The sequence below is a fragment of the Hemitrygon akajei genome, chromosome 16 (genome assembly GCF_048418815.1).
Source record: "Hemitrygon akajei chromosome 16, sHemAka1.3, whole genome shotgun sequence".
NCBI classification, from domain to species: domain Eukaryota; kingdom Metazoa; phylum Chordata; class Chondrichthyes; order Myliobatiformes; family Dasyatidae; genus Hemitrygon; species Hemitrygon akajei.
In genome coordinates, this window is record NC_133139.1 from 69,413,508 (window position 1) to 69,440,786 (window position 27,279).

The window sequence follows — 27,279 nt, forward strand, 5'->3', positions numbered from 1 at the left end:
ACTCCCCCTTGCCGCACCTCCCACTCCCTTCCCTCCGCTCCCTCCCACTCCCTTCCCTCCGCTCTCTCCCACTCCCTTCCCTCCGCTCTCTCCCACTCCCTTCCCTCCGCTCCCTCCCACTCCCTTCCCTCCGCTCCCTCCCACTCCCTTCCCTCCGCTCCCTCCCACTCCCTTCCCTTGCCGCACCTCCCACTCCCTTCCCTCCGCTCTCTCCCACTCCCTTCCCTTGCCGCACCTCCCACTCCCTTCCCTTGCCGCACCTCCCACTCCCTTCCCTCCGCTCTCTCCCACTCCCTTCCCTCTGCTCCCTCCCACTCCCTTCCCTCTGCTCTCTCCCACTCCCTTCCCTCCGCTCCCTCCCACTCCCTTCCCTCCGCTCCCTCCCACTCCCTTCCCTTGCCGCACCTCCCACTTCCTTCCCTCCGCTCTCTCCCACTCCCTTCCCTCCGCTCCCTCCCACTCCCTTCCCTCCGCTCCCTCCCACTCCCTTCCCTCCGCTCCCTCCCACTCCCTTCCCTCCGCTCCCTCCCACTCCCTTCCCTTGCCGCACCTCCCACTCCCTTCCCTCTGCTCCCTCCCACTCCCTTCCCTCTGCTCCCTCCCACTCCCTTCCCTCTGCTCCCTCCCACTCCCTTCCCTCTGCTCCCTCCCACTCCCTTCCCTTGCCGCACCTCCCACTCCCTTCCCTTGCCGCACCTCCCACTCCCTTCTCTCCGCACCTCCCACTTCATTCCCTCTGCTCCCTCCCACTCCCTTCTCCCCACCCCTCCCACTCCCTTCCCTCTCCGCACCTCCCAATTCCTTTCCTTCTCTGCACCTCCCACTCCCTTCACTCCACTCCCTCCCACTCCCTTCTCCCCATCCCCTTCTCTCCACCCCTCCCACTCCCTTCTCTCTTCGCCCCCTCCCACCCCTTCCCTCTTTGCCCCCTCCCACCCCCTTCTCTCTTTCAAACCCCTGCAGCCTCCCATAGAACATAGAAACATAGAACACCACAGCACAGTACAGGTCCTTCAGCCCTCCATGTTGTGCTGACCCGTATAATCCTTAAAAAAAGTACTAAACCCACACTACCCCATAACCCTCCATTTTTCTTTCATCCATGTGCCTGTCCAAGAGGCTCATAAATACCCCTAATGTTTGAGCCTCCACCACCATCCCTAGCAAGTCATTCCAGGCACCCACAACCCTCTGTGTAAAAAAAACTTACCCTGATGTCTCCCCTAAACTTCCCTCCCTTAATTTTGTACATATGCCCTCTGGTGTTTGCTTTTGGTGCCCTGGGAAACAGGTACTGACTATGCCTCTCATCATCTGGTAGACCTCTATCAAGTCCCCTCTCATTCTTCTACGCTCCAAAGAGAAAAGTCCCAGCTCTGCTAACCTTGCTTCATATGACTTGTTCCCCAAACCAGGCAACATCTTGGTAAATCCCCTCTGCACCCTCTCCATAGCTTCCACATCCTTCCTATAATGAGGTGACCAGAATTGAACACAATACTCGTAAGTGCGGTCTCACCAGAGATTTGTAGAGTTGCAACATGACCTCTCTACTCTTGAACTCAATCCCCCTCTTTCCATTCCTCCGGTACTGGGGCAGTCATGCCCATTATCCTGGCCGATGATTAGTCTGGAACCAGCATCACTTCCCTTTTCTGCAAGCGAAAAAAAACACACCCAAAAGGACCATCTGATTATTTGTCATTTGTTTGTGTGATCTTGCAATGCAAGGAAGAACACTTCATATGTTCTTGGATCGGGGACTGCCAGGACTCAGTTTATTTGATATTTTGCCAATATAGCCTTGTAAGGTGACGTTTAACTCTTTCCCTCACAGCTCTGCAGTGTCTGGACAACCACCGTCCATGCGAAAACAACGGTCAGTGCATCAGGAGTCCTCACGGGGATGCGTCATGCCTGTAAGTTACTCTTTTGATCCGAGACTATTTGATGTGTTTCGATGTATGCAAGTGTACTTCGGCAATATGTGTTGCATTTTGTCCCACCTGTTCACAATCCCTTCCCCCGGGTGAAACCTGTTGAATATGGAAAGGCCTAGATAGAGCGGATGTTTCCTATAGTGTGAGAGACTAGGACCATTAAATAGAGCAGGGTTCCCAACCTTTTTTATGCCATGGACCAATACCATTAAGGGTGGGACCCCTGGAATAGAGGAGGAATTTCCTTAGCCAGTGAGTGTTGAATCTGTGGAATCATCGTCACAGGCGGCGTGGAGGCCAAGTCATTGGGTATATTTAAAGTGGAAGTTGATAGGTTCTTGATTAGTCAGGGCGTCAGCAGATGAAGAGGGAAGGGGAAATCGATGTTGGGTGTGAGGCTACCTAGATGGAATATAAGGTGTTGCTCCTCCATCCTGAAAGTGGCCTCCTCCTGGTAAAGAGGAAGCCACGGACCGACATGTCGGAATGAGAATAGGGATAGGAATTACAATGTTTGGCCACAGGGAAGTTCCACTTTTGGCAGATGGAGCGGAGGCGCTCGACAAAGTGGTTCGCCAATTTATGATGGGTATCACCAATGTAGAGGAAGTTGCACCAGGTACAGTAGATGACCTCAACAGGTGAAGTGTTGCCTCACCTGGAAGGACTATTTGGGGCCCTGAATGTTGGTGAGGGAGGAGGTGAATGGGCAGGTGTAGCATTTCTGTCCCTTGCAGGGATATGTGTGAAGAGAGAAAGCAGAGAATGGGGTGGGGAGTGGATGTAAAGATGTGTCTGCTGGTAGGATCTTGTCAAGGATGGCAGAAGTTGTGGCGAATAATGTTTTGGATGCAGGGGCTCATGCTTGAAGTGGTAGGTGAAGACAAGAGGAAATCTGTCCCTGTTAACACAGCAGGAAGTTGGGTGGTCACGGATATCTGGGAAAAGGAGGAGATACGGACGCGGGCTGCATCAATAGTGAAGGAAAGGAAAATGTGCTTTGAAGAAAGTCTCATCCTGGGAACAGATCCCAGGATCCCAGGAAGGAACTGAGGAAAGGGAATAGCATTTTTACAGGCGACAGGGTGGGAAGAGGTATAGTCAAGATAGTCATAGGAATTGGTATGTTTATAAAAGATTTTGGTAGTCAGTTTGTTTCTAAAGATGGAGACAGAGAGATCGAGAAATGGCAGAGAGGTGTCAGAAATGGGCCAAGTGAATTTAAGGGCAGGATGGAAATTGAAGGCAAAGTTGATGAAATTGACGAGCTCAGCATGGTTGCAGGAAGCAGCACCAATGCAGTCATCAATGTAGCAGAGGAGGAGTTGGGGAGCTTTACCAGGGAAGGCTTGGAGTATGGACTGTGCTGCATTGCCAATGAAGGGAAGGCATAACTGGGGCCTGTGCCAATGCCCATGGCTACCCCCTGAGTTTGGACAAAGTGGAAGGAGCCAAAGGAGAAATTGTTGGGGGTGAGGGCCAGCTCTGCCAGATGGAGGAGGGTGGTGGTGGTGGAGGGGAACTGGTTGGGCTTCTTGTTGAGAAAGAAGTGGAGAGCTTTAAGGCCTTCTTGATGGGGAATAGAAGTGTATGGGGACTGAACGTACATGGTGAACGTTATATGGACTGGCCATCCATGGCTCCTTCAGATGTGAATTATTTTCTGGCCAAATGATAGGATTATGATTAAAAAAAAAACATATTCTCCAATCAAAATTACAGGTGGCCCCACTGCTGTCTGTAAGGAGTTTGTCTGACCTCCTCTTGACCACATGGGCTTCCTCTGGGTACTCTGGTTTCCTCCCACATTCCAAAGACGTACCGGTTAATTGGTTAATTGGTCACAGAGGTATAATAGAGTGGCGGGGGCTCGTTGGGCAGGCAGGGCTTGTTACCATGCTGGATATTTAAATAAAATTGTTTTATAATCTCTTACTTTCCAAAGGAAATCATTTCTTGAAAAGCTTCTTAGAGTCAGTGCTTGCCTGTAAACCTTTGGGACACTTACCTAAAAGGGTTCTTTCCTCCTCTTTTGAGGGGGCCTTGGGCCAATATCGTGTCCAGTGTGGGGCAAATCAGTGTCAAATGTCTGCTGGTAGAGGTACCCCTATTTCCCCTTCCGGCTGTCAAAACTGGGAGCCATTTGAACCGCCTTTGCTAAATTCAACGAAGGGTTCAGAAGAAACTTCAGGGCAGGGTGAGAATGTGGGGTTTGTGACCAAACGGAATGGTTGAGCTGAACAGTGGAAATGCAGTTAGGAGTTTCATGAATAAGCACATCTTTCATTTTGCTGTATGGACCATATCGTGTGAAAAGACTATGTACTGGGGTTCGAATGTGGTAAAAGGTGACTGGGTTAAAGATGTTGCTACACAGCTCCAGCAGTCCAGTTGAATCCTGACCTCCTGTTGCTGTCTGTGTGGTGTTTGCAGGTTCTCTGTGTGCGTTTCATCCCATTGCTCTGTGCTTTTCTTCTACCTTTCACAAATGTGCTGGTTGTTAGATTCAGATTAACATTTATCAATCTTTTATCCGTTGTCACGTGCCCATGTCCCTGGACTTCAGACGTGGTGCAAAGCCCTGTGCTCTTAACTCCTCCACATCGCTGTCCCTAAACCCTCATCTGACCTCCAACTCCTCTCTCTGTCCCCACAAACTCAAACAAAGGCCTGTTATAGTGATCAATTAACCTCTAACAACGTATTTAGTTAACTGACCACTATAGAAAGCCTCTGGTATGGAGATGAGTGGTAGAATCCGGATGGGCAGGGGGGAGTTGAACGGAGTGGTGGGGTGGGAAAGAAAAAGGGATTTGTGTAGGATTCCTATCAGTGATTAGTTGAAGGTCACCACAGAGGCTGCTGAGCTGGAAGGCAGTGACTCTCCCTGAGAGCAACTTGCTGAGAAGATTTTGGGATGTTCTTGAAAGCAGCCTGTCGATTGTGGCTGTTTACCCCAGCAAGGTGACGTGGAGCAGATTTATCTGTGACCACTTCAGCATCTTGGTCTCCAACGTGAGGCAGTGGAGTGGGGTTAAGTCTGGGCCACTGGAGCTGTCAGTGATTTCAGTACCAAGGAGTACACTTTAGCCAACAGCTTGACCTTGTTTAGTCAGAGGCAGGAATTAGTTTCTGCTATTGTGGGACACTAGTTACTGCTTTGTCTTGAGAAACCTCACGATTCTAAGGAAGATACCGTACATGTTTTTGACCAGTATTCACGACTGAGTTGCTAATCCGTCACTGGGACCCTTCCAAACACAAACAGTGAATGAACTGTGGGCTGAAGAGTCTGTAGTTCTGTGATGCGAAACCACAAGTGCTGGTTTCAGTAGTTGCAACGATTCAGTGAAGTTTCCCGCTGGTTTCAGGTGCATGGGTGGAGGGGGAGTGGAGAAAGTGATGTTAATGGAGATGTTCTTGATCAGTATTGATTTTACACAGCTTGGAATATCGTTGCAGCGTTGGCGGAGGAAGTAGACATGTCTATACTGCAGATTATTTAATGTCATTTCCAGTACACAAGTGTAGAGGAGAACAAATAGTTGTTATCAGGATCCCATGCATAAATAAAACACGTCATAAGATAAAGACAACAATAAAAAAGCACAACAAATATAAGTGCAAATACATTAAGATAGTCCTGATTGTAGTGCTTAAGAGGCATTTAGACAGACGTCTTAACCTTAAGGAGGGATATGGATGATGTGTAAGCAGATAGTCTTAGTTCATTTTAGCATCATGGTCATCACAGAAATTGTGGGCCGAAGGGCCTGTGCTGTACTGATCTTTGTTCAATATCTTGTCCAGCTGAAGCAGGACCCATGCAGTGCAGTCCAGGACTTATCGTGCGTAGAAGTCAGATTTTCTGCTCACTGGCCGCAAATAGCGATTAATTCCGATTCATGGGGTCTTGTGATGTATGGCTTTAAAGATGGGTGATTAAGGATTTTTTTTTGGTGGGGGGGTGGCGTTTCGCTTCAATATCTGTGCAGACTCTGACATGCCACAGGCAATCCTCTGCATTCAGTAACAGGAGAGGACACTTGTACGACAGCTGTGTTGTGAGAATGTGTGAAATTGAGGTAATTTGGAGACTGGCTGTGGTTGGGGATAAATGCCCAGATTCAGCGCATTGAGTTTGTGCTAAAACCATGTCTGTAACTTTGTCCAATACGTTGAGCAAGGATTGAGGTAAGCTGTACTACTAAGCGTGTAACAGGACCCAGTGTTTTAACTGAATATTAAGAGGCATGGGAATATATTTGGAATCTGCACAGTACCTATTGCAAGACTGGAACACAGGGACACACAGTATTAAGGTGCAGCTGTTGATTGATTATTGAGAATGGAGAAGGGATGATGTTGCCCAGTACCTGGCATCAGTCAGTGGCTGAACAAAAGCTCCTGTAATGCTCCTTGCCAGTCACCTTCTTGGCACTGGGAAAGGGGCTGCAGAATTCTGGTTGGAAATGGGAATGCCTCTGGAGAGGTGAAGAAAGTCAGTTGGAAACTGGGGTCAGTTCTGACCGTCACGTGTGAGTGTCCTATAGAAACACTCTGATGAAGGGTCTCCGAATATGTCGCTGCTTATTCCTCACCACAGATGCTGCCTGACTTGCTGAGTTCCTCCAGCATCTTGTGTGTGCTGCTCAAGGTTTCCAGCATCTGCAGAATCGCTTGTGTTTCAGAAACAAAGTTTGCTGTAGCCCCCTGGAGGTATTTTTAAAGCGTGATTGGTGACTGCCCACGATCACTCTCTCTATGCTGGTGTATCTTTCTGGCTGCACCAATGTAGAGCATGTGGCTAAATGCTTGGGATTATGGTCGGGGTGGGGGGGGGGGGGTGTTGTACGAGGAGTGGCAGGATACATGGCACCAAGAACTGTGGACTCCCCCCACGTGCGCCTGCTGCTCCTCTCTCCGAGGCAGTGGCAGTTCAGCATTGAGGACTTTCCTGCTGATAGGGAAGGCGAAGGGGAGAGGTAGGAAGTCATCAACACTTTGTTGACGGATGCCAAGATGACAAGGGAAAGAGGCACGCTGGGAGAATTGGAGTTACTTCGATGAGGAGTCAGAAACACTCCTTACAAACTGTAGAGCCGCACTCACATTCAGACACAAACTCAGGCCTTCATGTTGTGCTGAGTGAGGGTGTTCATTATGTTGCTACGTGAGGCCTATCACTGGTAGTCGAGCCTTTATCTGCCTGGACTCTCTCTCTCTCTCTTTCTCATTAAGTTTTTTGTCCGGTTTTAACTCCCATGTTTAGCTATCAAATGTCATCACCTTAAATTTGAGGAAGGTGTAAGTGTCATTTTCTTATACCGCAACCATGCTCCAGTTTCAGGAAAACTAAAAATAATCTTGTGTTCAAAATAATTTAAAAATAATATTAAAAATAGTGTTACCCCTATAAGTATTGTGTTTTTACTGCAAAGCAATCAAGTTTTCCCATTAATAACATTGTGTTATTAATTTTACAACTTAGTCAAACATGAACAAAAATGGAAATACAAACTCCAAAAAATAGTTTTGAAAAGTATCTTCCATTTGGCCCATCAAGTCTGTCGTGGCTCTCAGGGCACATTCATTGGCCCCATTTTCCATCTCATCTCCTTGCAACCTATTCTCTCCTGCATGTTCATCGACTGTCCCCTGATTCTTCTGTCAGTCTCTTACAATAAGACCACTAGACCCAGGAGCAGAATTACCCTATTCGGGCCAACGAGTCTGCTTTGCCATTCCATCATGGCTGATTTATGATCCTTCTCAACCCCATTCTTCTGCCTTCTCCCCAAAACCTGATTAATCAAAAGCCTATCAAACTATTTCTTAAATATACCCAATGACTTGGCCTGCACAGTTGTCTGTGGCAATGAATTCCACAGACTCAACACACTCTGGCTAGAGAAACTTTTCCTGATATCTGTTCTAAATGGATGTCGTTCAATTCTGAGGTGGATCCCTCTTGTTCTAGACTCTCCAACTACAGAAAACATGCTCTCCACATCCACTCTAACGAGGTTTCAATGGGATTCCCCTCATTCTTCTAAACCTCAGCAAGTATAGGCCCAGACTGTCAAATGCTTACTTTCATTCTTAATCAATCTCATGAAACTCCTCTGTCTCCTTTGTCTATCTGACCGGTTAATTCCCCAAAGAATTCCAGCAGATATCTCAGGCAAGATTTCCCCTTTAGAAAACTAACATGGATATTGGGCTATTTTATCATCTGCCTCTTTCAACTCCAGAACCTTATCCTTAATAAATAGATTCGAGCATCTTCCCAACTAGAAGTCAGGCTGACTGGCCTATAAATTTCTTTCTTCTGCCTCCCTCCTTTCTTCTACGTCACCAAGTCTTTATCCTTCTTGAAAAATGCCATTGGTAATATGGAAACACATATGATAGTGGCCTTTAAAAGGGGCTGTTAAAACTAGGCCATACAGAGATAGAGGGACAAGTATCTTCTACAGGCAGAAGATAATTTGTTTAATTCAGTGTTTGCGTATGTAGATTGTGGGCCGAAGGGTTATATTAAAGAGTGGAGTGACATTTACAATTTTCTAGTCCCCAGTATCTATTCCAGAATCTAGTGATTCTTGAAAATCATTACTGATGCCTCCACAACCTCTTCAGCTGCTCCTTTCAGAACCCTGGGGTGTAGTTCATTTGGTCCAGGTGATTTTATTTATCTTCAGCACTGTCAGCTTCGCAAGAACCTTCTCCTTAGTAATAGCAATGACACTCACTTCTGCCGCCTGATACTCTCTCGTTTCTGGCACGCTGCCGGTGTCTTCCACAGTGAAGACTGATGCAAAATACTAATTAAGTTCATCTGCCATTTCTTTGTTCTCCAATACTACCCTTCCGGCATCATTTTTCAGTGGTCCAACATCCACTCTTGTCTCTCTTTTACTCCTTGTATATCAAAGAATAACTTTTTGTACTCTCATTTTATGTTATACGCTGGCCTATGTTCATTTTTCATCTTTCCTCTCCATATGGCTCTTTTGAGTTGCCTTCTGTTGTTTTTTTAAAAAAACTTCCCAATCCTTTACATTATTGTTATATTATATGACCCCTCTTTAGCTTTTATGCTGTCTTTGACTTGCCTTGTCAGCCACAGTTGGCTCATCTTCCCTTTAGCATACCTCTTCATTGTTGGGATGTATCTTTCCTGCAACTTCTGAATTTCCCCAGAAACACAAGCCTTTGCTGGTCTGACGTCATTCCTGCTCCTTCCAATTGACTTTGCCCGGCTGCTCCCCCGTGCCTCTGTAGTCAAGTCACTTCTATTGTCATTTCCACCATAACTACATACATAGTAAAAATGAGACAATGTTTTTCAGGAACATGGTGTTACATGACACAGTACAAAAACTAGACTGACCTACGTAAAAAACATCACAGAGAAAAAAAAGAACAGCTACACTAGGCTACAGACCTACCCAGGACTGCATAAGGTGCACAAAACAGTGCAGGCATTACAATAAATAATAAACAGGACGATAGGGCAGTAAGGTGTCAGTCCAGGCTCTGGGTATTGAGCAGTCTGACAGCTTGGGGGAAGAAATTGTAATTCCCTATACTACATTGTACTACTGATACATCGACTTCTAGCTTCTCCCTCTCAAACAGTAGATCATATTACGATCACTGCCTCCTAAGGGTTCCTTTACATTAAACTTCCTAATCAAATCTGGGTCATCACATAACACCCAATCCAGAACAGCAGTTCCCCAGCAGGCTCAGCCACAAGACATCTTGTAGGCATTGTACAAATTCCCTCTCTTGGGATCCAGCCCCAACCTGATTTTTTTCTGATTTGTTTGCATATTGAAATCTCCTGTGATTATTGCAACATTGCCCTTTTTACCGTTTTCTGTCACCCATTGTAATTTGTAGCCCATCTGGCTACTGTTCATAGGCCTAAATATAACTCCCATCAGAGTCTTTTTTTACATCTTCCAATTTTATGTCACCTCTTTCTAAGGATATGATTTAAAATTTTTTTTCCAACAGAGCCACCACACCCTCTACCTGCCTGCCCTGCATGTCCTTTTGATACAATGTGTATCCTCGGATGTTAAACTTCCTTTCAGTCTCACTGAACACTGCATCAACTTGCATATCAATTGCCCCATCCTCAGACTAACACTCTGGTTGCCACCCCCCCCCCCCTTGCCAAGTTAGTTTAAACCCTCCCGAGCAGCTCTAGCAAACCAGCCTGTAAGGATATCGATCCCTAATGGGTTCTTTTTGTACAGGTCGTACCTTCCCCAGAAGAGATCTCGATGATCCAGAAATACGAACCCGTGACCCATGCACCATTTCCTCAGCCATGTATCATCTGCCAAATCATCCCATTCTTACCCTCACTGGCACATGGTCCAGGCAGCAATCCAGGGATTACTATGCTGGAGGTCCCGGATAGTAATTTCTGGATTGCTGTCTGTGCCATGTGTAAGTGAGGGTAGCTTTCTGCCTGACTCACTAAATTCTCTCTTCAGGACCTCATCCCTTTTCGTACTAATACGTACCCCTTTAGAACGCCCTGTCCCTGGCACCTGGGAGGCAACATACCATCCGGGTGTCTCTTTCACGTCCACAGAATCTGCTTTCTGCTCCTCTAAACTTGGAACCCCCTATCACTACTATACTCCTCTTCTCCCCCATTCCCTTCTGACCCGCAGAGGCAGGCTCGGAGCGAGAGACCAGTTGCTGCGGTTTCCCCCTCCTAGGTTGTCCCCTCCCCAGAGCGGTATATTTATACCGAGGGAAGTGGCCGTAGGGGTGCTCTGCACTGGCTGCCTTCTCCCTTTCCATCCCCTGACAGTCATTACCTTCTGCAACTTAGGGGTGACTACTATCTGTCACTTCCTCATCTTCCCGTAGGAACTGCAGGCCACCCAGCTGCAGCTCCAGTTCCTTACCGTGGGCTTTCAGGAGCTGCAGCTCCAGTTCCTTACCGTGGGCTGTCAGGAGCTGCAGCTCCAGTTCCTTACCGTGGGCTGTCAGGAGCTGCAGCTCCAGTTCCTTACCGTGGGCTTTCAGGATCTGCAGCTCCAGTTCCTTACCGTGGGCTTTCAGGAGCTGCAGCTCCAGTTCCTTACCGTGGGCTGTCAGGAGCTGCAGCTCCAGTTCCTTACCGTGGGCTGTCAGGAGCTGCAGCTCCAGTTCCTTACCGTGGGCTTTCAGGATCTGCAGCTCCAGTTCCTTACCGTGGGCTTTCAGGAGCTGCAGCTCCAGTTCCTTACCGTGGGCTGTCAGGAGCTGCAGCTCCAGTTCCTTACCGTGGGCTGTCAGGATCTGCAGCTCCAGTTCCTTACCGTGGGCTTTCAGGAGCTGCAGCTCCAGTTCCTTACCGTGGGCTTTCAGGAGCTGCAGCTCCAGTTCCTTACCGTGGGCTTTCAGGAGCTGCAGCTCCAGTTCCTTACCGTGGGCTGTCAGGAGCTGCAGCTCCAGTTCCTTACCGTGGGCTGTCAGGAGCTGCAGCTCCAGTTCCTTACCGTGGGCTTTCAGGATCTGCAGCTCCAGTTCCTTACCGTGGGCTTTCAGGAGCTGCAGCTCCAGTTCCTTACCGTGGGCTGTCAGGAGCTGCAGCTCCAGTTCCTTACCGTGGGCTGTCAGGATCTGCAGCTCCAGTTCCTTACCGTGGGCTTTCAGGAGCTGCAGCTCCAGTTCCTTACCGTGGGCTTTCAGGAGCTGCAGCTCCAGTTCCTTACCGTGGGCTTTCAGGAGCTGCAGCTCCAGTTCCTTACCGTGGGCTTTCAGGAGCTGCAGCTCCAGTTCCTTACCGTGGGCTGTCAGGAGCTGCAGCTCCAGTTCCTTACCGTGGGCTTTCAGGATCTGCAGCTCCAGTTCCTTACCGTGGGCTTTCAGGAGCTGCAGCTCCAGTTCCTTACCGTGGGCTTTCAGGAGCTGCAGCTCCAGTTCCTTACCGTGGGCTGTCAGGAGCTGCAGCTCCAGTTCCTTACCGTGGGCTTTCAGGAGCTGCAGCTCCAGTTCCTTACCGTGGGCTGTCAGGATCTGCAGCTCCAGTTCCTTACCGTGGGCTGTCAGGAGCTGCAGCTCCAGTTCCTTACCGTGGGCTTTCAGGAGCTGCAGCTCCAGTTCCTTACCGTGGGCTGTCAGGAGCTGCAGCTCCAGTTCCTTACCGTGGGCTGTCAGGAGCTGCAGCTCCAGTTCCTTACCGTGGGCTTTCAGGAGCTGCAGCTCCAGTTCCTTACCGTGGGCTGTCAGGAGCTGCAGCTCCAGTTCCTTACCGTGGGCTGTCAGGAGCTGCAGCTCCAGTTCCTTACCGTGGGCTGTCAGGAGCTGCAGCTCCAGTTCCTTACCGTGGGCTTTCAGGAGCTGCAGCTCCAGTTCCTTACCGTGGGCTGTCAGGAGCTGCAGCTCCAGTTCCTTACCGTGGGCTGTCAGGAGCTGCAGCTCCAGTTCCTTACCGTGGGCTTTCAGGAGCTGCAGCTCCAGTTCCTTACCGTGGGCTTTCAGGATCTGCAGCTCCAGTTCCTTACCGTGGGCTTTCAGGAGCTGCAGCTCCAGTTCCTTACCGTGGGCTTTCAGGAGCTGCAGCTCCAGTTCCTTACCGTGGGCTGTCAGGAGCTGCAGCTCCAGTTCCTTACCGTGGGCTGTCAGGAGCTGCAGCTCCAGTTCCTTACCGTGGGCTTTCAGGAGCTGCAGCTCCAGTTCCTTACCGTGGGCTTTCAGGAGCTGCAGCTCCAGTTCCTTACCGTGGGCTGTCAGGAGCTGCAGCTCCAGTTCCTTACCGTGGGCTGTCAGGAGCTGCAGCTCCAGTTCCTTACCGTGGGCTTTCAGGATCTGCAGCTCAGTGCACTTCTTGCAGATGTAGTTATCAGGGAGACTGGAGGTCTCACATCTCGCACAAAGAACATACCACGACCTCCAAACCCATTATCAGCGCACTGGCTAGGTACTAATAGGAAAATAAAACTTGCTGTGCTTGCCCTAGCCTGCTGAGCCAAAGCTGGACCACTCTAGCGCTGGCCCGCTCCCACAGCGCCTCCTTTCTTCCGCGCTGGTTGCAGCCCGTGGGGGGTCGGGGGGGCGGGGGATATCCAAAAGTACTCGAGCTCTTTTTAAACCTCATGCTGCCACACCACTGAGAAATCTCTCGCGCTGATTGTAGCCTGCTGAAAATCTAAGTGGTAATTACAGCGTCCAGTTAATCTTGTTGACGAGCGTGATTTCTGGGATGCTGCACCAGGATCTCAGGGAGAACTTGCAATCTACACGGTCAGAAATGAACGGGAGTCCCCTGGAGCTGTGAACCTTTACTGAAGGTGATGTTTATGACAAGTATGTGCGATAACACCCTTATACCAATATTTCAAATCCTCAAGTCAGTTTATGTGTATGTGATTGATGTGGGCTTTTTCGTTGAAGTGAGCTGGTGAGAAACTGCCTCCTTAATAAACAGCCTGTCATGACAGCTTCTAAGCATTTTTAGTGAAGTGTGATCCACATTGCTTCACAGTGTAAGGCCTGTTGATAAGATCGACGCTGAAGGCTTGGCACTCTGGATGTGTGTTATGAAGACATGTGAAGGACGAGATTTCTCCTCTGATTAGAAGGCCTAAGCCAGAGTCTGTTTTGAATCTCTCAGACTCACATAAATTGACAGGTATGTAGAGCAGGTGAAATCCCATCTGTGCTGGAATTTCTAGGGCAGGTGGATGGAGTTAAGCTCATGAATACAGCTCAGGAGCACAAAGAGCCTGTGAGCAGTGCAGGTGAAGTGTCTTCGAGGCAGCATTTGAAAAGGCCTGGACTGGATTTTATAATAGTGTTCCTTGGACCTTGCAGCATAGGGGTAAGGCATTTGCTCCAATAATCCATGCCAGGTTTTAACCTCCACCTAAGCCTTTCCCACCCTATCTCAAGAACTTCCACGAAGTGATTCCAGTCTTTAAACTGTTGATGATTTCTTGTGACATTAAAGTTCAGCGTGCACGACAATATCTGTTATTGTTTTTATTCACTGGTGGATGCCGTCATTCTGGTTGTAAACCAGCTAGCTATCCTTTCTTTAATTTACTCACTCACAAGATGTGGATGTTGCTGGTTTTGCCAGTGATGTAACATGTACAGACTCCCCAGGGAGACACTGAAGCTAGTGAATACAGAAGTGTCTTATTTAAGAAAATGAGCCAGTCTCGGTGGGTGAGGTCTGCTTGACCCAATATTACATGACAGTATTATATACTAAAGATCAAAGGACGATTCTGCAGTTACAATGCCTTCTTTGAATCGCGTATAATTTTCACACCTCCTACTTCGCACCCACACTCCAGACACCCAAAATGAATGTTAATCAGAATTGTCTGGGATTTAAATTAACCACTGTCCACAGCTCCAGGAAGCAGGACTGCATTTTAAATTTAATCTACAATCCATCTTCAGATTGATTGCTGAAGTTAATATTTTGCTATATAATCTAACTGCAGAATACACTCTAGCAGCCAGCATATATTGCCAACCCCTTATCCTCCCTGAATTAAGGAGGCAGTTTAAAGTCAACCACATTCATGGTCTAGAGGCGAGCCTATGCCACAAGCAAACATTTTGTTGGCACATGGTTCAATGCCCCATGATTCTTTAAACCTCACTCATAATAAAAAGATACATAATGATTATCTTTACTGCCAAAAATGAAGCTACAGATGATTTATTTAACAACTCGAGAGCAGTAAGATATTTCATACTTGGCGCCAGCTAGCTGGCTGCAAGAATATTTTTCAATTTCCTTTTTAAAAGATTGATATAAATATCTTTGAACCTGTTTGCCAAATGCTTCATTTATTTCAATCTGTCTGTTATAGTTTTATTAACAGTAAAGCAATGAATACACATAAATAAGCCACAGGACTCATCCCTTTCCCTTTTTAAAAAAAAGTTCATAATTATTGTTACTAATTAATTTATCAATGGTAAACTGTGCTCAAAATTACCATGGAAGGTGAGAAAATATCTTTGAGCATTATTATCTGAGAGTGTGTGGGCACACACTCTCAAAGCGTAGAGTCCTATCCAGCCCAGACTGGTGATGAAAAGCAGATTATTTCCTCTAGTGAACAGATGTCCACTTCGATGTAATTCATTAACATCATGGCAATCTCTTACTGAGGTTAACTTGTTTATATTTCGGTTCCAGACTTGTAATTACTTGAATTTAAATTTCTCAACTGCCCGATGAAGGGTCTAAATCTGAAACATAAACTGCCCGTCTCCCTCTGTAGGTGCTGTCCGACCCATTGCAAAGCTTTTGTTTGTGCCTTTGTGATTCCACATTGGTTCATGATCTTAGGTTTGAGAATTCCTCTTCTGTCCCCTTGCCTTGCGTACTCCTCAAGTTTGTCTGGAAATCCATCCTTCCTGTTCGCCTCTCTTTGACGTTTATTAGTGCCTATCTTATATGAGGTATTTTAAAGTTTTTCTTGTCCAAAAGAGAAGTATTTTATCTATATTTTAGCCATTGAATGCCTTTGGAATACTAGAAATTCCTTTACTTTAGAGCAAGGAAGCTTGGATTTCAAAGAAGTAATGATCTAAATGAGGTAGAAATTATGTACTGTATTTGACTGAGGTCTCAATGCCATCTGTGTAACTGGATAGGAGAGGAAAGACTCGTATTTGGCTTGAGGTGCTCCACATTGATGTTTTGTCATTATAGGGGACTATGGTTGGTGTTAAACTAAACTATTTTCTTTTCTTGGAGGAACTTGGCAGGTCAGGCAGCATCTATGAAGGGGAATAAACAACTGACATTCCGGGCTGAGACTGTTCATCATTTCTCCGCTACCTGTGCCCACAGTGTTTGGGTAGGTTCAGACCCAACCCTGAGGGGATCCGAGTTCTAATGTGCAGCTTGGAGGGCAAGCTGTAGGTGTTATCATCTCTCTGCAGGCTCTGGCCTTCTTCCTTCCCGGTCTTTGGACTGGGAGGAAACCAATGTGGTCATCGGGAGAGTGTACTGTGCAAACTCCTTGCAGGAAGTGCCGGAATTGAACTCTGAACTCCAGAATGCTCCGAGCTAACCGTTACGCCACTGCAGTGCGTTTTGTAGATGCTTGGTACTGTGAGCTCCTCATTTGGAGGCGGAGTGCAGTGTGTTTGGTGGGTTGCGGTGGTCTCTGGCCCACCCAGGGGAGTGCTGCGTACAGACTGCAGATGCCAGTTAACGACTTAGTTCTGGCTTCTGACCCCTTCCTTCCCAGTACTGATGCAGGCTCCTGGCTAAATGTGGGATGTTTATTCCCCTCCATAGACGCTGCCTGACTTGCCGAGTTCCTCCAGCATTTTGTGTGTTGCTCAAGATTCAAGTTCAAGTTTGTTAATTATTCGGCCACACAGATGTATACCACCAAAGGAAACGATGGACAGCCAGTACATGTAACTTGCGCACAACAAATAAAGTCATATTATCACAAATAAATTAACAAACAATGAAATATATTCCAGATGATGTGACATTTAGAAAAAGGGTGTATTTACGACATGTTAAAAAGTAAAGAATATAACGCCACGGGCGCTTCATATGTCATGAGACCTGGGTGGTGGCGGGGAGCTCGGTAGCCTCATGGCCTGGGGGAAGCTGATTCCCATCCTGACAGTCCTAGCCCTGAACATGGCACTATCCTGCCTGATGGCAGGGGGTCAAAGAGATTGTGGAATGGGTGGGAGGAACCCCTGGTAGTGCCTCCTGGTAAAGATTTCCAGCATCTGCAGAGTCTCTTGTGTTAAGATGTGCCGAAGTTGTGAAAGGTGCTATAGGAATGCAGAGCTTCTGTTCTGGAAGCACAGTAATTTACCGGGGTGACTCTGACCACGCGGGGAGGTTGGGTTGCCGCAGGAGGGGCACGCTGGTGTTTGCAGATGGCAGAGTGTTTGCGGTTCTGCCGGTAGCCGGCTGCAGCTTTACGACAGCGCAGCAGAGCGGAACAGAGGTCAACACCAACAATTCAGTCTGCTCCTTCGAAATGGTATGCTCCACCCCGCCCCCACTCCGACTCCCATTTTAAACAGCTCCTCCTGTTTCTTTAAGGCACCTTACGTGTATGGCATGGCATAGCTCCTCTTAAGAGGCATCGGAAGTTGCTTCTCTTTCATTGCTGTGGGGAGGAGGTCCCACGGTGGGGTTGGGGGAGGCTGTAGGTTGGATGCAGTGAGTGGGTAGCGGATAACTGGACAAACTGGTCTCCCTGTCACCCGAAAGCTTCTCACTGACTGATCACCGAGGCAGAGTGACCAGCCCGTCTGATGAAAGAAAGGCTTTGCAGAACTCTGCCAGGATTTGAGAGAGAGAGAGACAGAGAGACAGAAAGAGAGAGGGGAGAGAACACGAGAGAGAGAAAATGAAAATCAGTGTGACTTGGTAAGAAGCAAACAAGCTAAGCATATTTATAATGTAGTAACACTGCTCAGTAACCCATACTTAAATACCCTTTTAAAGTTTTCTCCTGAAAAATAAGGCTGTGTAAATCTTTCAACTTTGATTTATAAGGAAATAGTTGCATTATCAAGGACCAACTTTGTTCGTCGTGTATGTTTACATGTCTAACTTGGAGTAACAATTATTTTGTTCTCCTTTACACTTGTGTACTGGAAAGGACATTCAACAATTCTGAATCTTGTATTACCGGTAGGTATTTTGCTGTGGTGTGTTGGTCAGTATACAACACGCAGCAAAAAGCCGCTACATAAAGTCAAAGATTAAAGTACAGATATTCAACAAAATGTGCATCAATATATAAGTTGTTGTTGTTGAGGTATTGTCGACTCATGGTAGCCCTATGGATAGTGTATTGTCCTTGGGGTTTTTTTGTGGCAAGATACGGAAGCAGATAGCCAAGTCTTTCTTCCGAACAGACTTTGCTACTGCCTAAGTTGGGATGTGGCCGGATTCGAACTCTGGTCCATCTGCCTCGAAGTCCAGTGCTGATGCCCCTGCACCACCGGCCAGCCCAATATATAAATACCAGCATGTATTTACAACGGCATTAAAAAATGGTTTAAAACGTTTGCAGTGCAGTAACTGAGATAATAGATGGGGGGGGGGGTGTTGTTTGGCGAAACTAGCCCTACTGTAATACAAAATGACACAAAACATTTTGGTGCGACAGTGGAAAACCTTATAATCTGTGGCTTGGATTGTAACAGAAGTTGGCAGAGAGTACTATAATAGAAGATGGTGAGTGGTGGCACAGGGCATCATAATTGGTGGTGAGTTGCATTATAGTAAGGGGTATGGAGACTCCAATAAGTGGCAAGAAGTGTTGAAATAGGTGATAAGTGCAGCAATTAACACCGTGCTTTTTCAGCGCCAGCAGTCACTTCTCGCCGCTGCCTGTACTCTCCGTGCCCATGTGGATTTGCTCCGGGGGTTCTGCTTTCCTCCTGTATTCCAAAGGTATACAGGTTAGGGTGAGTAGTGGGCATGCTGCGTTGGTGCTGGAAGGTGCAGCTGGGGTTACACTGGTCTGATCATCTTCCTGCCTCTCCAGGCTCATATAGAACCCCCACGGGCAATGGAAGCAGGGTCCACTCAGATTCTCTTCCCAAAGCTGAAAGAAAAGTTATTCTGAAAGTACATATACAGCCCCCAGTCTGTACTTCAGTGGGCAAACACAGTAACTATAAAGGAACAATAAAATCAATGAAAGGCCACACTAAAGGTGGGCAAACAACCAATGAAAGACATAAGTAAATAAGCAGTAAGTATTGAGAACATGAGATGAAGAATCATTGACAGCAAGTCCATACTAGTGGGAATAGTTCAGTGTTGGGGTGAGGGAAGTTGTCCTTTCTGGTTCGAGAACCTGATGGTTGAGGGGAGATAACTTCCTGAACCTGCTGGTGTTGGTCCTGAAGCTCCTGTATCTCCTTTTTAATGGGTGGATGGTGAGGGGGGGTTCCCTGTTGATGGATGCTGTTTTCCTGTGACAGCACTCCATGTAGATGCGCTCAATGATGGGGAGGGTTTTACCGTATCCTCTGATTCTTCTAGGCTTTTCCATTCAAGAGTATTGGTGTTTCCATACCAGGCTGTGAAGAAACCAGTTCCTCAAGAGAAAATGACAAAAAAAAAGAGCCGATCAGTACAATAATGTTATAATGTTTTAACACATAGACTCAGGCCACTTAGCCCATCAATTCTGCTCCACCATTCAGTAATGGCTGATGTATTTTCCTTCTCAATCCCATATTCAAAGCACACCCCCCTAGTCCTTCCTGGAACCTTCTGCTTAAAGAGTATCCATTTCTATTTTCCAAAACACGGCCCATGTCCTGTAGTGGCAGTAATCAAATCCCAACAGCCACTTTGCACATGAGAATTGGTAGAGAATTTTCAGTGAAGGATGCGTGCGGTGTGTAATGTGCTCACGGTGAGGAGTAGGTCAGCTGCGTTTGCCCCAGACAGTTCTGCTCGGATCTCTGCAGCTCCGGAAATATCCCAGCGTTGAGTGACTTGTCTCAGTGTGCGGCATTCAGCTTCAATGGGCGAGAATGTAAAGAATTCGTTCTGACTGCTGGGTGGGTCATGTGAAATACACTGGCTTTCTGATCGATTGCTTGGTCCTCGGTGCTGCATCAGGGCAGTGCTCCACTCTCAGAGGTTTGACCATAAGCCATAATCCCACTTGCCCTTTCAACTGAGCGTGAAAGACCCCAGGACACTGTTCCTATGGAGAGCGGGTGCCAGAGAAAGGATGTGCTATCATTGGAGAGGATCCAGAGAAGGTTCACGAAAATGATCCTGGGAATGAAGGGGTTAATGTTTGAGGTATGTTTGATGGTTCTGGGCCTGTATTCATGATTTTAGGGGGATCTCATTGAAACTTATCGAATATTGGAAGAGCAAACATGAGGAAATCTGCAGATGCTGAAAATTCAAGCAACACACACAAAATGCTGGTGGAACACAGCAGGCCAGGCAGCATCTATAGGGAGAAGCACTGTCGACGTTTCGGGCCGAGACCCTTTGTCAGGACTATCGGGAGACCTAGGTAGAGTGGACATGGAGAGGATGTTTCTAATAGTGGGGGAGTCTAGGACCAGCACTGTCTCCGAATATAAGGATGTCCCCTTAGGACAGAGATGAGGAGGAAGTTCTTTAGCCAGAGGCTGGTAAATCTGTGGAGGACAAGTCTTTAAAATAGAGGTTGATAGGCCTTTAATAGTAAGGGCTTCAAATGTAACAGTGGGGTGGAGTTGAGAGTGAAAATTAATCAACCAGGATGGCGTGGTGAAGCAGATTCTTTGGGCTGAGTGGCCTGCTTCTTCCTGCTCCTATGTTTTCTGGTTTTGTGGTTCTGGAGATTATCCCCTATCCGACATCTCTCAAGCAGATATCTGGTGTTCATTACAGTGACGCTTGTAGATACTTGCTGTGTGCAAATTAGCTGGGCTGTTCCCTACATTACAATTATGACTAAATCATCTGACACCATTGCAAAAACCCGATTCCTTTTAACTGAGAACACGTGGAATTGCAATGGTTAACTTTGCTGTCCTTTTGACTCATGATTAGATCATGTTTTGATGTTGCGTAATGCCTGTGTGTAAAAAGGAACCTCGGCTCATCGTCTGTCAACATGTTGCAAAAGTTCAGCAAGCAGAATCTGTGTTGGACTCAGGCACGAGATGTTGCGCAAGGTTTCATGATTTTTCACATGTCAGCAGAACCGTATTGTGGGAAAGTCTATTGTCGACTCCAGTTCATTGAGACGCGTTCTGTTTTCCTTTCTGGATAGTCCCTTCTGCTGCTTCCGGTGTGTTTACATGTGTTGTTTTATCTGTTACTACTAGAGATCAGCTAATGAAAGTGACATTTAACAGATATCCTGTTTTCTGAGTCATGCAGAGTGGAAGCATAGAACGGAACAGCACAGGAACAGGCCCACGAGAGGGCTAGAATATATGGTAGAAGCTAAGATGTGATGCCGAGGCTTTGTAAAGGCGTTGATCAGACTGCACTTGGAGTATTCGGAGCGATTTTGGGCCCCTTCTCTAAGGCAGGCTGTGCTGGCATCAAAGAGGGTCAGAAGGTCCAGAAGAGATTCAGAAGAATGATCTTGGGAATTAAAGGGTTAACATATGAGCAGCTTTTGATGGCTCTGGGCCTGTACTCGCTGGAGTTTAGAAGAATGGGCGGGGGGAGTTCTCGTTGAAATCGATCAAATGTTGAAAGTTTTCTACAGTGTATTGTAATTCCTCTTCTATGGACGTTTGGCCGTAATACATAATAGTGACCCCATCTCATTGGCCGAAGTGCACTTAGGAATGTTGACAGGTGTGGCAGGCTGTGGAGATGTGGGAATACCTTCGTTATTAGGAATACTGCTCTTTAGAGGGTTGTGAACAGAATGTGCAGGTTTTCCACGCGGTTGAAGTGGCCACCTGCATTTCTCGCCGCAGAATTGTGATCTGTGGCTCCGGCGTAAAAAAAGTTCACAAACAGTCGGTGCCTTTGTCCACGTTGGGCTTCACAATGGGCGACTTTGTGGGGACATTTTTAAAGAGTTTTACTCCTGTTACTTACAGCTTGAGTTGCTGAACAAAATGAAGAAAGTGTTCTCTCTTCTGACTGGCTCCAGGCATTTTATAAAACGAGATGGATGGCTTCACCTGATGCTTGTAAACTGAACTGACATCATGACCACTTGTTCGTTGATGATGGTTCACGGATGCCATGCTTTGTGGAGGGGCGGGGTGGGGGAATGCACGGCCATATTTCCACTCTTTATTTGTCAAGCAAAAGCAAGAATATATACTCAGTGGCCATTCTCCTCTGACCTCACTCATTAACAATTCATTTTCGGCCGCAAAACTGCCGCTCACTGGGTGCTCTTTTGTTCTTCGCACCATTCCCTGTAAACTTTTGTGACGCTGAGCGTATCAGCTTCTTTAACCCATCCTAGGTCTGACTTGCTGTGCATTCAGAGATGCACACCACTGTTGTAACGCGTGGTTATTTGAGTTACTGCCGCCTTCCTGACTATTCTCCTCTGATCTCTGTCATTAACAAGGTGCTTTCATCCACAGAACTGGATGTCTCTTTTTGTTCCTCACACCATCCCCTGTAAACTCTAGATCTTGTCCATGAAACTCCCAGGAGGTCTGTGATTACTGAAATACTCAGACCACCCCATCTGACGCCAACAGTCAAAGCGGCTGAGCAACAATGGAACCGCTTGACCACGTCTGCATGCTTTTATGCATTGAGCTCCTGTCTCATGATTGGCTGATTAGATGTTTGCATTAGCGAGTAGGTGTAAAGTGGTCACTGAGTGGAATGGAATGGAAGGAGGAAAAGACCAATCGCCCCCTCAGGTCTGTTCCTACCCTCGTTAGTGTCACGGCTCACCTCTTACCTCAGCAGCACTTTCCAGTACTGATCCGTTGCGGTCGCTGATACGTTAGGTTTCTTCAGGCTTGGTTTTTGTGTAATGGCCGAAGTCATTTGCTTCCTGTACTTTGTTTGCTACTTATGGGATGAGTGGAGGCTTGCGAGGAATATAAATACTCACGTGGAGTAGTTGGGCTAAATGGTCTGATTCCCGAGTAGGAGGCTAGATACAGTGTGGTTAAAGTTCAGAGCAGTAACCAAAAGCATCTTGCCGTGATGATTGCTTCCTGCGTGGGCTGGGAATTTTCAATCCACTGGCTAGCTCTGTGGAAGTGGAAATTTAAAAGGTGCTCTCGGCCAAGATTCTCAAAGATGTTTATCTTCTTATGATTACTTCAGACTTCTGTGTCGCGCAGTATCCGAACTCTCTCTCCGCAGTGAGACTGTACATCCTAGGTGCTCCCTAGCCTTGAGCCTTGAGAAAGAGAAGGATGTGACCCTGCCGCCCGTGGCCGATATAACTGTTCCACTTCCTGCCCTGAGCTGCCGTTCAGGCCCTTTGGCTTATTGAGCTTATGTAAACTATTGAACAACCAAAATCACTCATTCTTCACTAATTAATTCTTCTTACACTCCCATCAATTCCTCTCCGTTTCTACCTCTCATTTACACTCTGTGGGTGATTTACAGTGGGCAGGTAACATAACAGCCAGCAGGTCTTTACGGTGGAGCACTGCAGAATCAGAATCAGGTTCATTATCATGTTTGTTATCACTAATAGTGTGCTGTACAGTTTGGCATTTTGTGGCAGCAGTACAGTGCGATGCATAAAAATTACTCTTAAGTTACGAAAATCAATAAATAGTTCAAAGGAAGAATGGCAGCTGTGCAGAGATGTGACGTTGGAGGGGAAGAAGCTGTTCCTGATCTTCAGACTCCGGGACTACCTCCTGATGGTGTAATGAGCAGAGGGCATGGTGAGGGTCCTTAACAATGGATGTTGCTTTCTCGATGGACCATCTCTTGAAGACGCCCTGGATGCCAGGGAGGATGGAGCTGGGCGAGCCTGCGAATCCCTGCAGCGTTTGCGATGGAGCTGGGCGAGCCTGCGAACCCCTGCAGCGTTTGCGATGGAGCTGGGCGAGCCTGCAAACCCCTGCAGCGTTTGCGAAGGAGCTGGGCGAGCCTGCGAACCCCTGCAGCGTTTGCGATGGAGCTGGGCGAGCCTGCGAACCCCTGCAGGGTTTGCGATGGAGCTGGGCGAGCCTGCGAATCCCTGCAGCGTTTGCGATGGAGCTGGGCGAGCCTGCGAAACCCTGCAGCGTTTGCGATGGAGCTGGGCGAGCCTGCGAATCCCTGCAGCGTTTGCGATGGAGCTGGGCGAGCCTGCGAACCCCTGCAGCGTCTGCGATGGAGCTGGGCGAACCTGCGAACCCCTGCAGCGTTTGCGAAGGAGCTGGGCGAGCCTGCGAATCCCTGCAGCGTTTGCGATGGAGCTGGGCGAGCCTGCGAACCCCTGCAGCGTTTGCGATGGAGCTGGGCGAGCCTGCGAACCCCTGCAGCGTTTGCGAAGGAGCTGGGCAAGCCTGCGAACCCCTGCAGCGTTTGCGATGGAGCTGGGCGAACCTGCGAACCCCTGCAGCGTTTGCGATGGAGCTGGGCGAGCCTGCGAACCCCTGCAGGGTTTGCGATGGAGCTGGGCGAGCCTGCGAACCCCTGCAGCGTTTGCGATGGAGCTGGGCGAGCCTGCGAATCCCTGCAGCGTTTGCGATGGAGCTGGGCGAGCCTGCGAATCCCTGCAGCGTTTGCGATGGAGCTGGGCGAGCCTGCGAATCCCTGCAGCGTTTGCGATGGAGCTGGGCGAGCCTGCGAATCCCTGCAGCGTTTGCGATGGAGCTGGGCGAGCCTGCGAATCCCTGCAGCGTTTGCGATGGAGCTGGGCGAGCCTGCGAATCCCTGCAGCGTTTGCGAAGGAGCTGGGCGAGCCTGCGAATCCCTGCAGCGTTTGCGAAGGAGCTGGGCGAGCCTGCGAACCCCTGCAGCGTTTGCGATGGAGCTGGGCGAGCCTGCGAAACCCTGCAGCGTTTGCGATGGAGCTGGGCGAGCCTGCGAACCCCTGCAGCGTTTGCGATGGAGCTGGGTGAGCCTGCGAACCCCTGCAGCGTTTGCGAAGGAGCTGGGCGAGCCTGCGAACCCCTGCAGCGTTTGCGATGGAGCTGGGCGAGCCTGCGAACCCCTGCAGCGTTTGCGATGGAGCTGGGTGAGCCTGCGAATCCCTGCAGCGTTTGCGATGGAGCTGGGCGAGCCTGCGAATCCCTGCAGCGTCTGCGATGGAGCTGGGCGAGCCTGCGAACCCCTGCAGCGTTTGCGATGGAGCTGGGCGAGCCTGCGAACCCCTGCAGCGTTTGCGAAGGAGCTGGGCGAACCTGCGAACCCCTGCAGCGTTTGCGATGGAGCTGGGCAAGCCTGCGAATCCCTGCAGCGTTTGCGATGGAGCTGGGCGAGCCTGCGAATCCCTGCAGCGTTTGCGATGGAGCTGGGCGAGCCTGCGAACCCCTGCAGCGTTTGCGATGGAGCTGGGCGAGCCTGCGAACCCCTGCAGCGTTTGCGAAGGAGCTGGGCGAACCTGCGAACCCCTGCAGCGTTTGCGATGGAGCTGGGCAAGCCTGCGAACCCCTGCAGCGTTTGCGAAGGAGCTGGGCGAACCTGCGAACCCCTGCAGCGTTTGCGAAGGAGCTGGGCGAACCTGCGAACCCCTGCAGCGTTTGCGATGGAGCTGGGCGAGCCTGCGAATCCCTGCAGCGTTTGCGATGGAGCTGGGCGAGCCTGCGAACCCCTGCAGCGTTTGCGATGGAGCTGGGCGAGCCTGCGAACCCCTGCAGCGTTTGCGATCCTGCTCTTTGGAGCCTTCAGTGATGCCTCCAGTTAGAATGCCCTCCACGGTACATCTGTAGAAATTTGCTAGTTATTGGTGACATACCAAATCTTCTCAAACCCCTGTGTCAGTGTACGTCCACAAATTACCGTGGAGGACGGAGTGCCTTGTTGCGTTTCGGAAATCCTGAGTTTGTGTAAAGAGCGACAGAGTTGGAATTTTAACTTCTTCCTTCCAACTTTGTTCTGCCCCACACTTCTCTCTGTCTCTCTTCAATTTCTCTATCTCCCATTTGTCTTTATTATTCCCAGTGACCTAAAACAGATTTGAGGACAGCAGTTGCTGAATGTTCCAGTCGCCCACCACGCCCGAGACCTCAGCCCCTGGAGTGTTTTCTCTGTCAGTGCCATTGGGATTCATCCTATCCAGACGGATAGCTTTTATCTTTCGGGAGGATGGGTGTGCAGTGTGTGCGTGAGGTGTGGCTCTGATTAATAACACTTTACAGACCCTGAAGTTGTTATTTTTAAGGGAGCAGTAAGGGAATAGACAAAACCAGTGGAAAAGAATAAACAAGCTTCAAAATAAGTTTTTGAGGCAAGGCTATTATTGACGTGACCACTGTTTCATTTTAACAATGGTCACAGGCATATTATTGTACAAAGGATTGACATACGTGTACAATACAGTATATGTGAGTCCATAAGACATGATTAGGCTATTCGGCCCATCAAAGCTTCTTCTTTCCTTTCTCCCATGTTCCACTCTCCTCTCTTGTCAGATTAATTTCTCTTTGGCCCTTTACCTTTTCTGTTTATCACCTTCGAGCTTCTTACTTCATTCCTTCCTCCCGTACCCACCAGCCTTCCCTCTCACCTGGCCTCACCTATCACCTGCTAGCTTGACATCCTCCCCCTCCCCTCACCACCTTATTCTGACTTCGGTCCCCTTCCTTTCCGGTCCGATGAAGGGTCGAGAGCCTGAATTGTTGGCTGTTCATTCCCCTCCACAGATGCTGCCTGACTTGCTGAGTTCCTCTACATTTTGTACGGGAGGAAAGGGTCTGAGCCTGTGGAAATGGCAATGCCTACTGAGTCATCTCCAGCCATTTGGAATTTGTGCATTAACAGCCTACATTGACTCAAGATTCCTGTTGCCCGATAAGTGTCAGATTTGAATATGTTGACATATTGTTCCAACAGAGTCCTTTTTACTTTTTCCTTTCTTTTTCAATCCTCTGTCTGCGGTTACATGTCAGTCGGGTTAAAACCAAGGCAGCCGAGTTTAATTTATCCCTTAGCCTCTGTCAGAAGGACAGACCAATATTGCAAGTGTGGGGGCTGGAACAAGTTGAGGTGAGAGGTCGCGGCCTAACCTGTAGGAATTCACCCAGCCTGAGCTAGTGACCCCCTTGAGCCTTGTTAGACCTACACACTTTGCCACATAGTTACGTTCCTCTCTGTTTTATTTAATTAAAGCTAGACCACTCCATTTGTTTTGAAATCCCAAACCAGAGATGTGTTAAGTGGTTTCTTTGCAATCCCATAGGAATGCTAGCACTTCACCTTTGCAGCACTGGTCTTTCCCAAGAAAAAGGTCTGCTCTACTTGTGTACAGCTGAAAACTATGTTGGAAGGGACCGAGTCTCCATTCGCCAGTTATTTTTCTCTTAGTCACTCACCCTGGGGGAAATTGATCTTACTGTGTGGGATACTGGCAGGGCAATTGTAATTGCAGTTCCCATGAATGAGAATCAACACTGAATAGACGTAATTTACAATGAGACACTACACTTATTAAGAAAAACAGGCTGAAGTGGTGGTTTCTGTTTAAACTGATTCACAGGATGTGGAGGTCACTGATGAGGCCAGTGTTAATTGCCCATCAGCGTGGCCTGGCTTGTTTGAGAGACGATGTAAATGTTCATATTCATACCTCCTTGTAATGTAAAACGGAAGCCGCTCAGCCCATCAAATCTCTGCTGGCTCTCGGTGCAGTTTCATCCCCTAGGGCACTGGATTCCCTGGAGAATCAAGGTTAGATTGCTGGAGCTGGAACTCTTGTGATAGAGGCATTACCTACAGTTAAAG

At 48.3% G+C, this 27,279-nt stretch overlaps 1 protein-coding gene across 3 annotated transcripts in view; it reads left to right on the forward strand.

Moving 5' to 3' along the window:
- The window catches only part of notch3 (notch receptor 3), a 209,945-nt gene that overhangs the window by 28,808 nt on the left and 153,858 nt on the right, over positions 1-27,279 (forward strand). For all 3 annotated transcript variants that reach the window (XM_073069111.1, XM_073069113.1, XM_073069114.1), the window contains exon 2: positions 1,838-1,919. In XM_073069111.1, the coding sequence (XP_072925212.1) occupies positions 1,838-1,919 (82 nt within the window). The remainder of the gene's footprint in view (positions 1-1,837; positions 1,920-27,279) is intronic.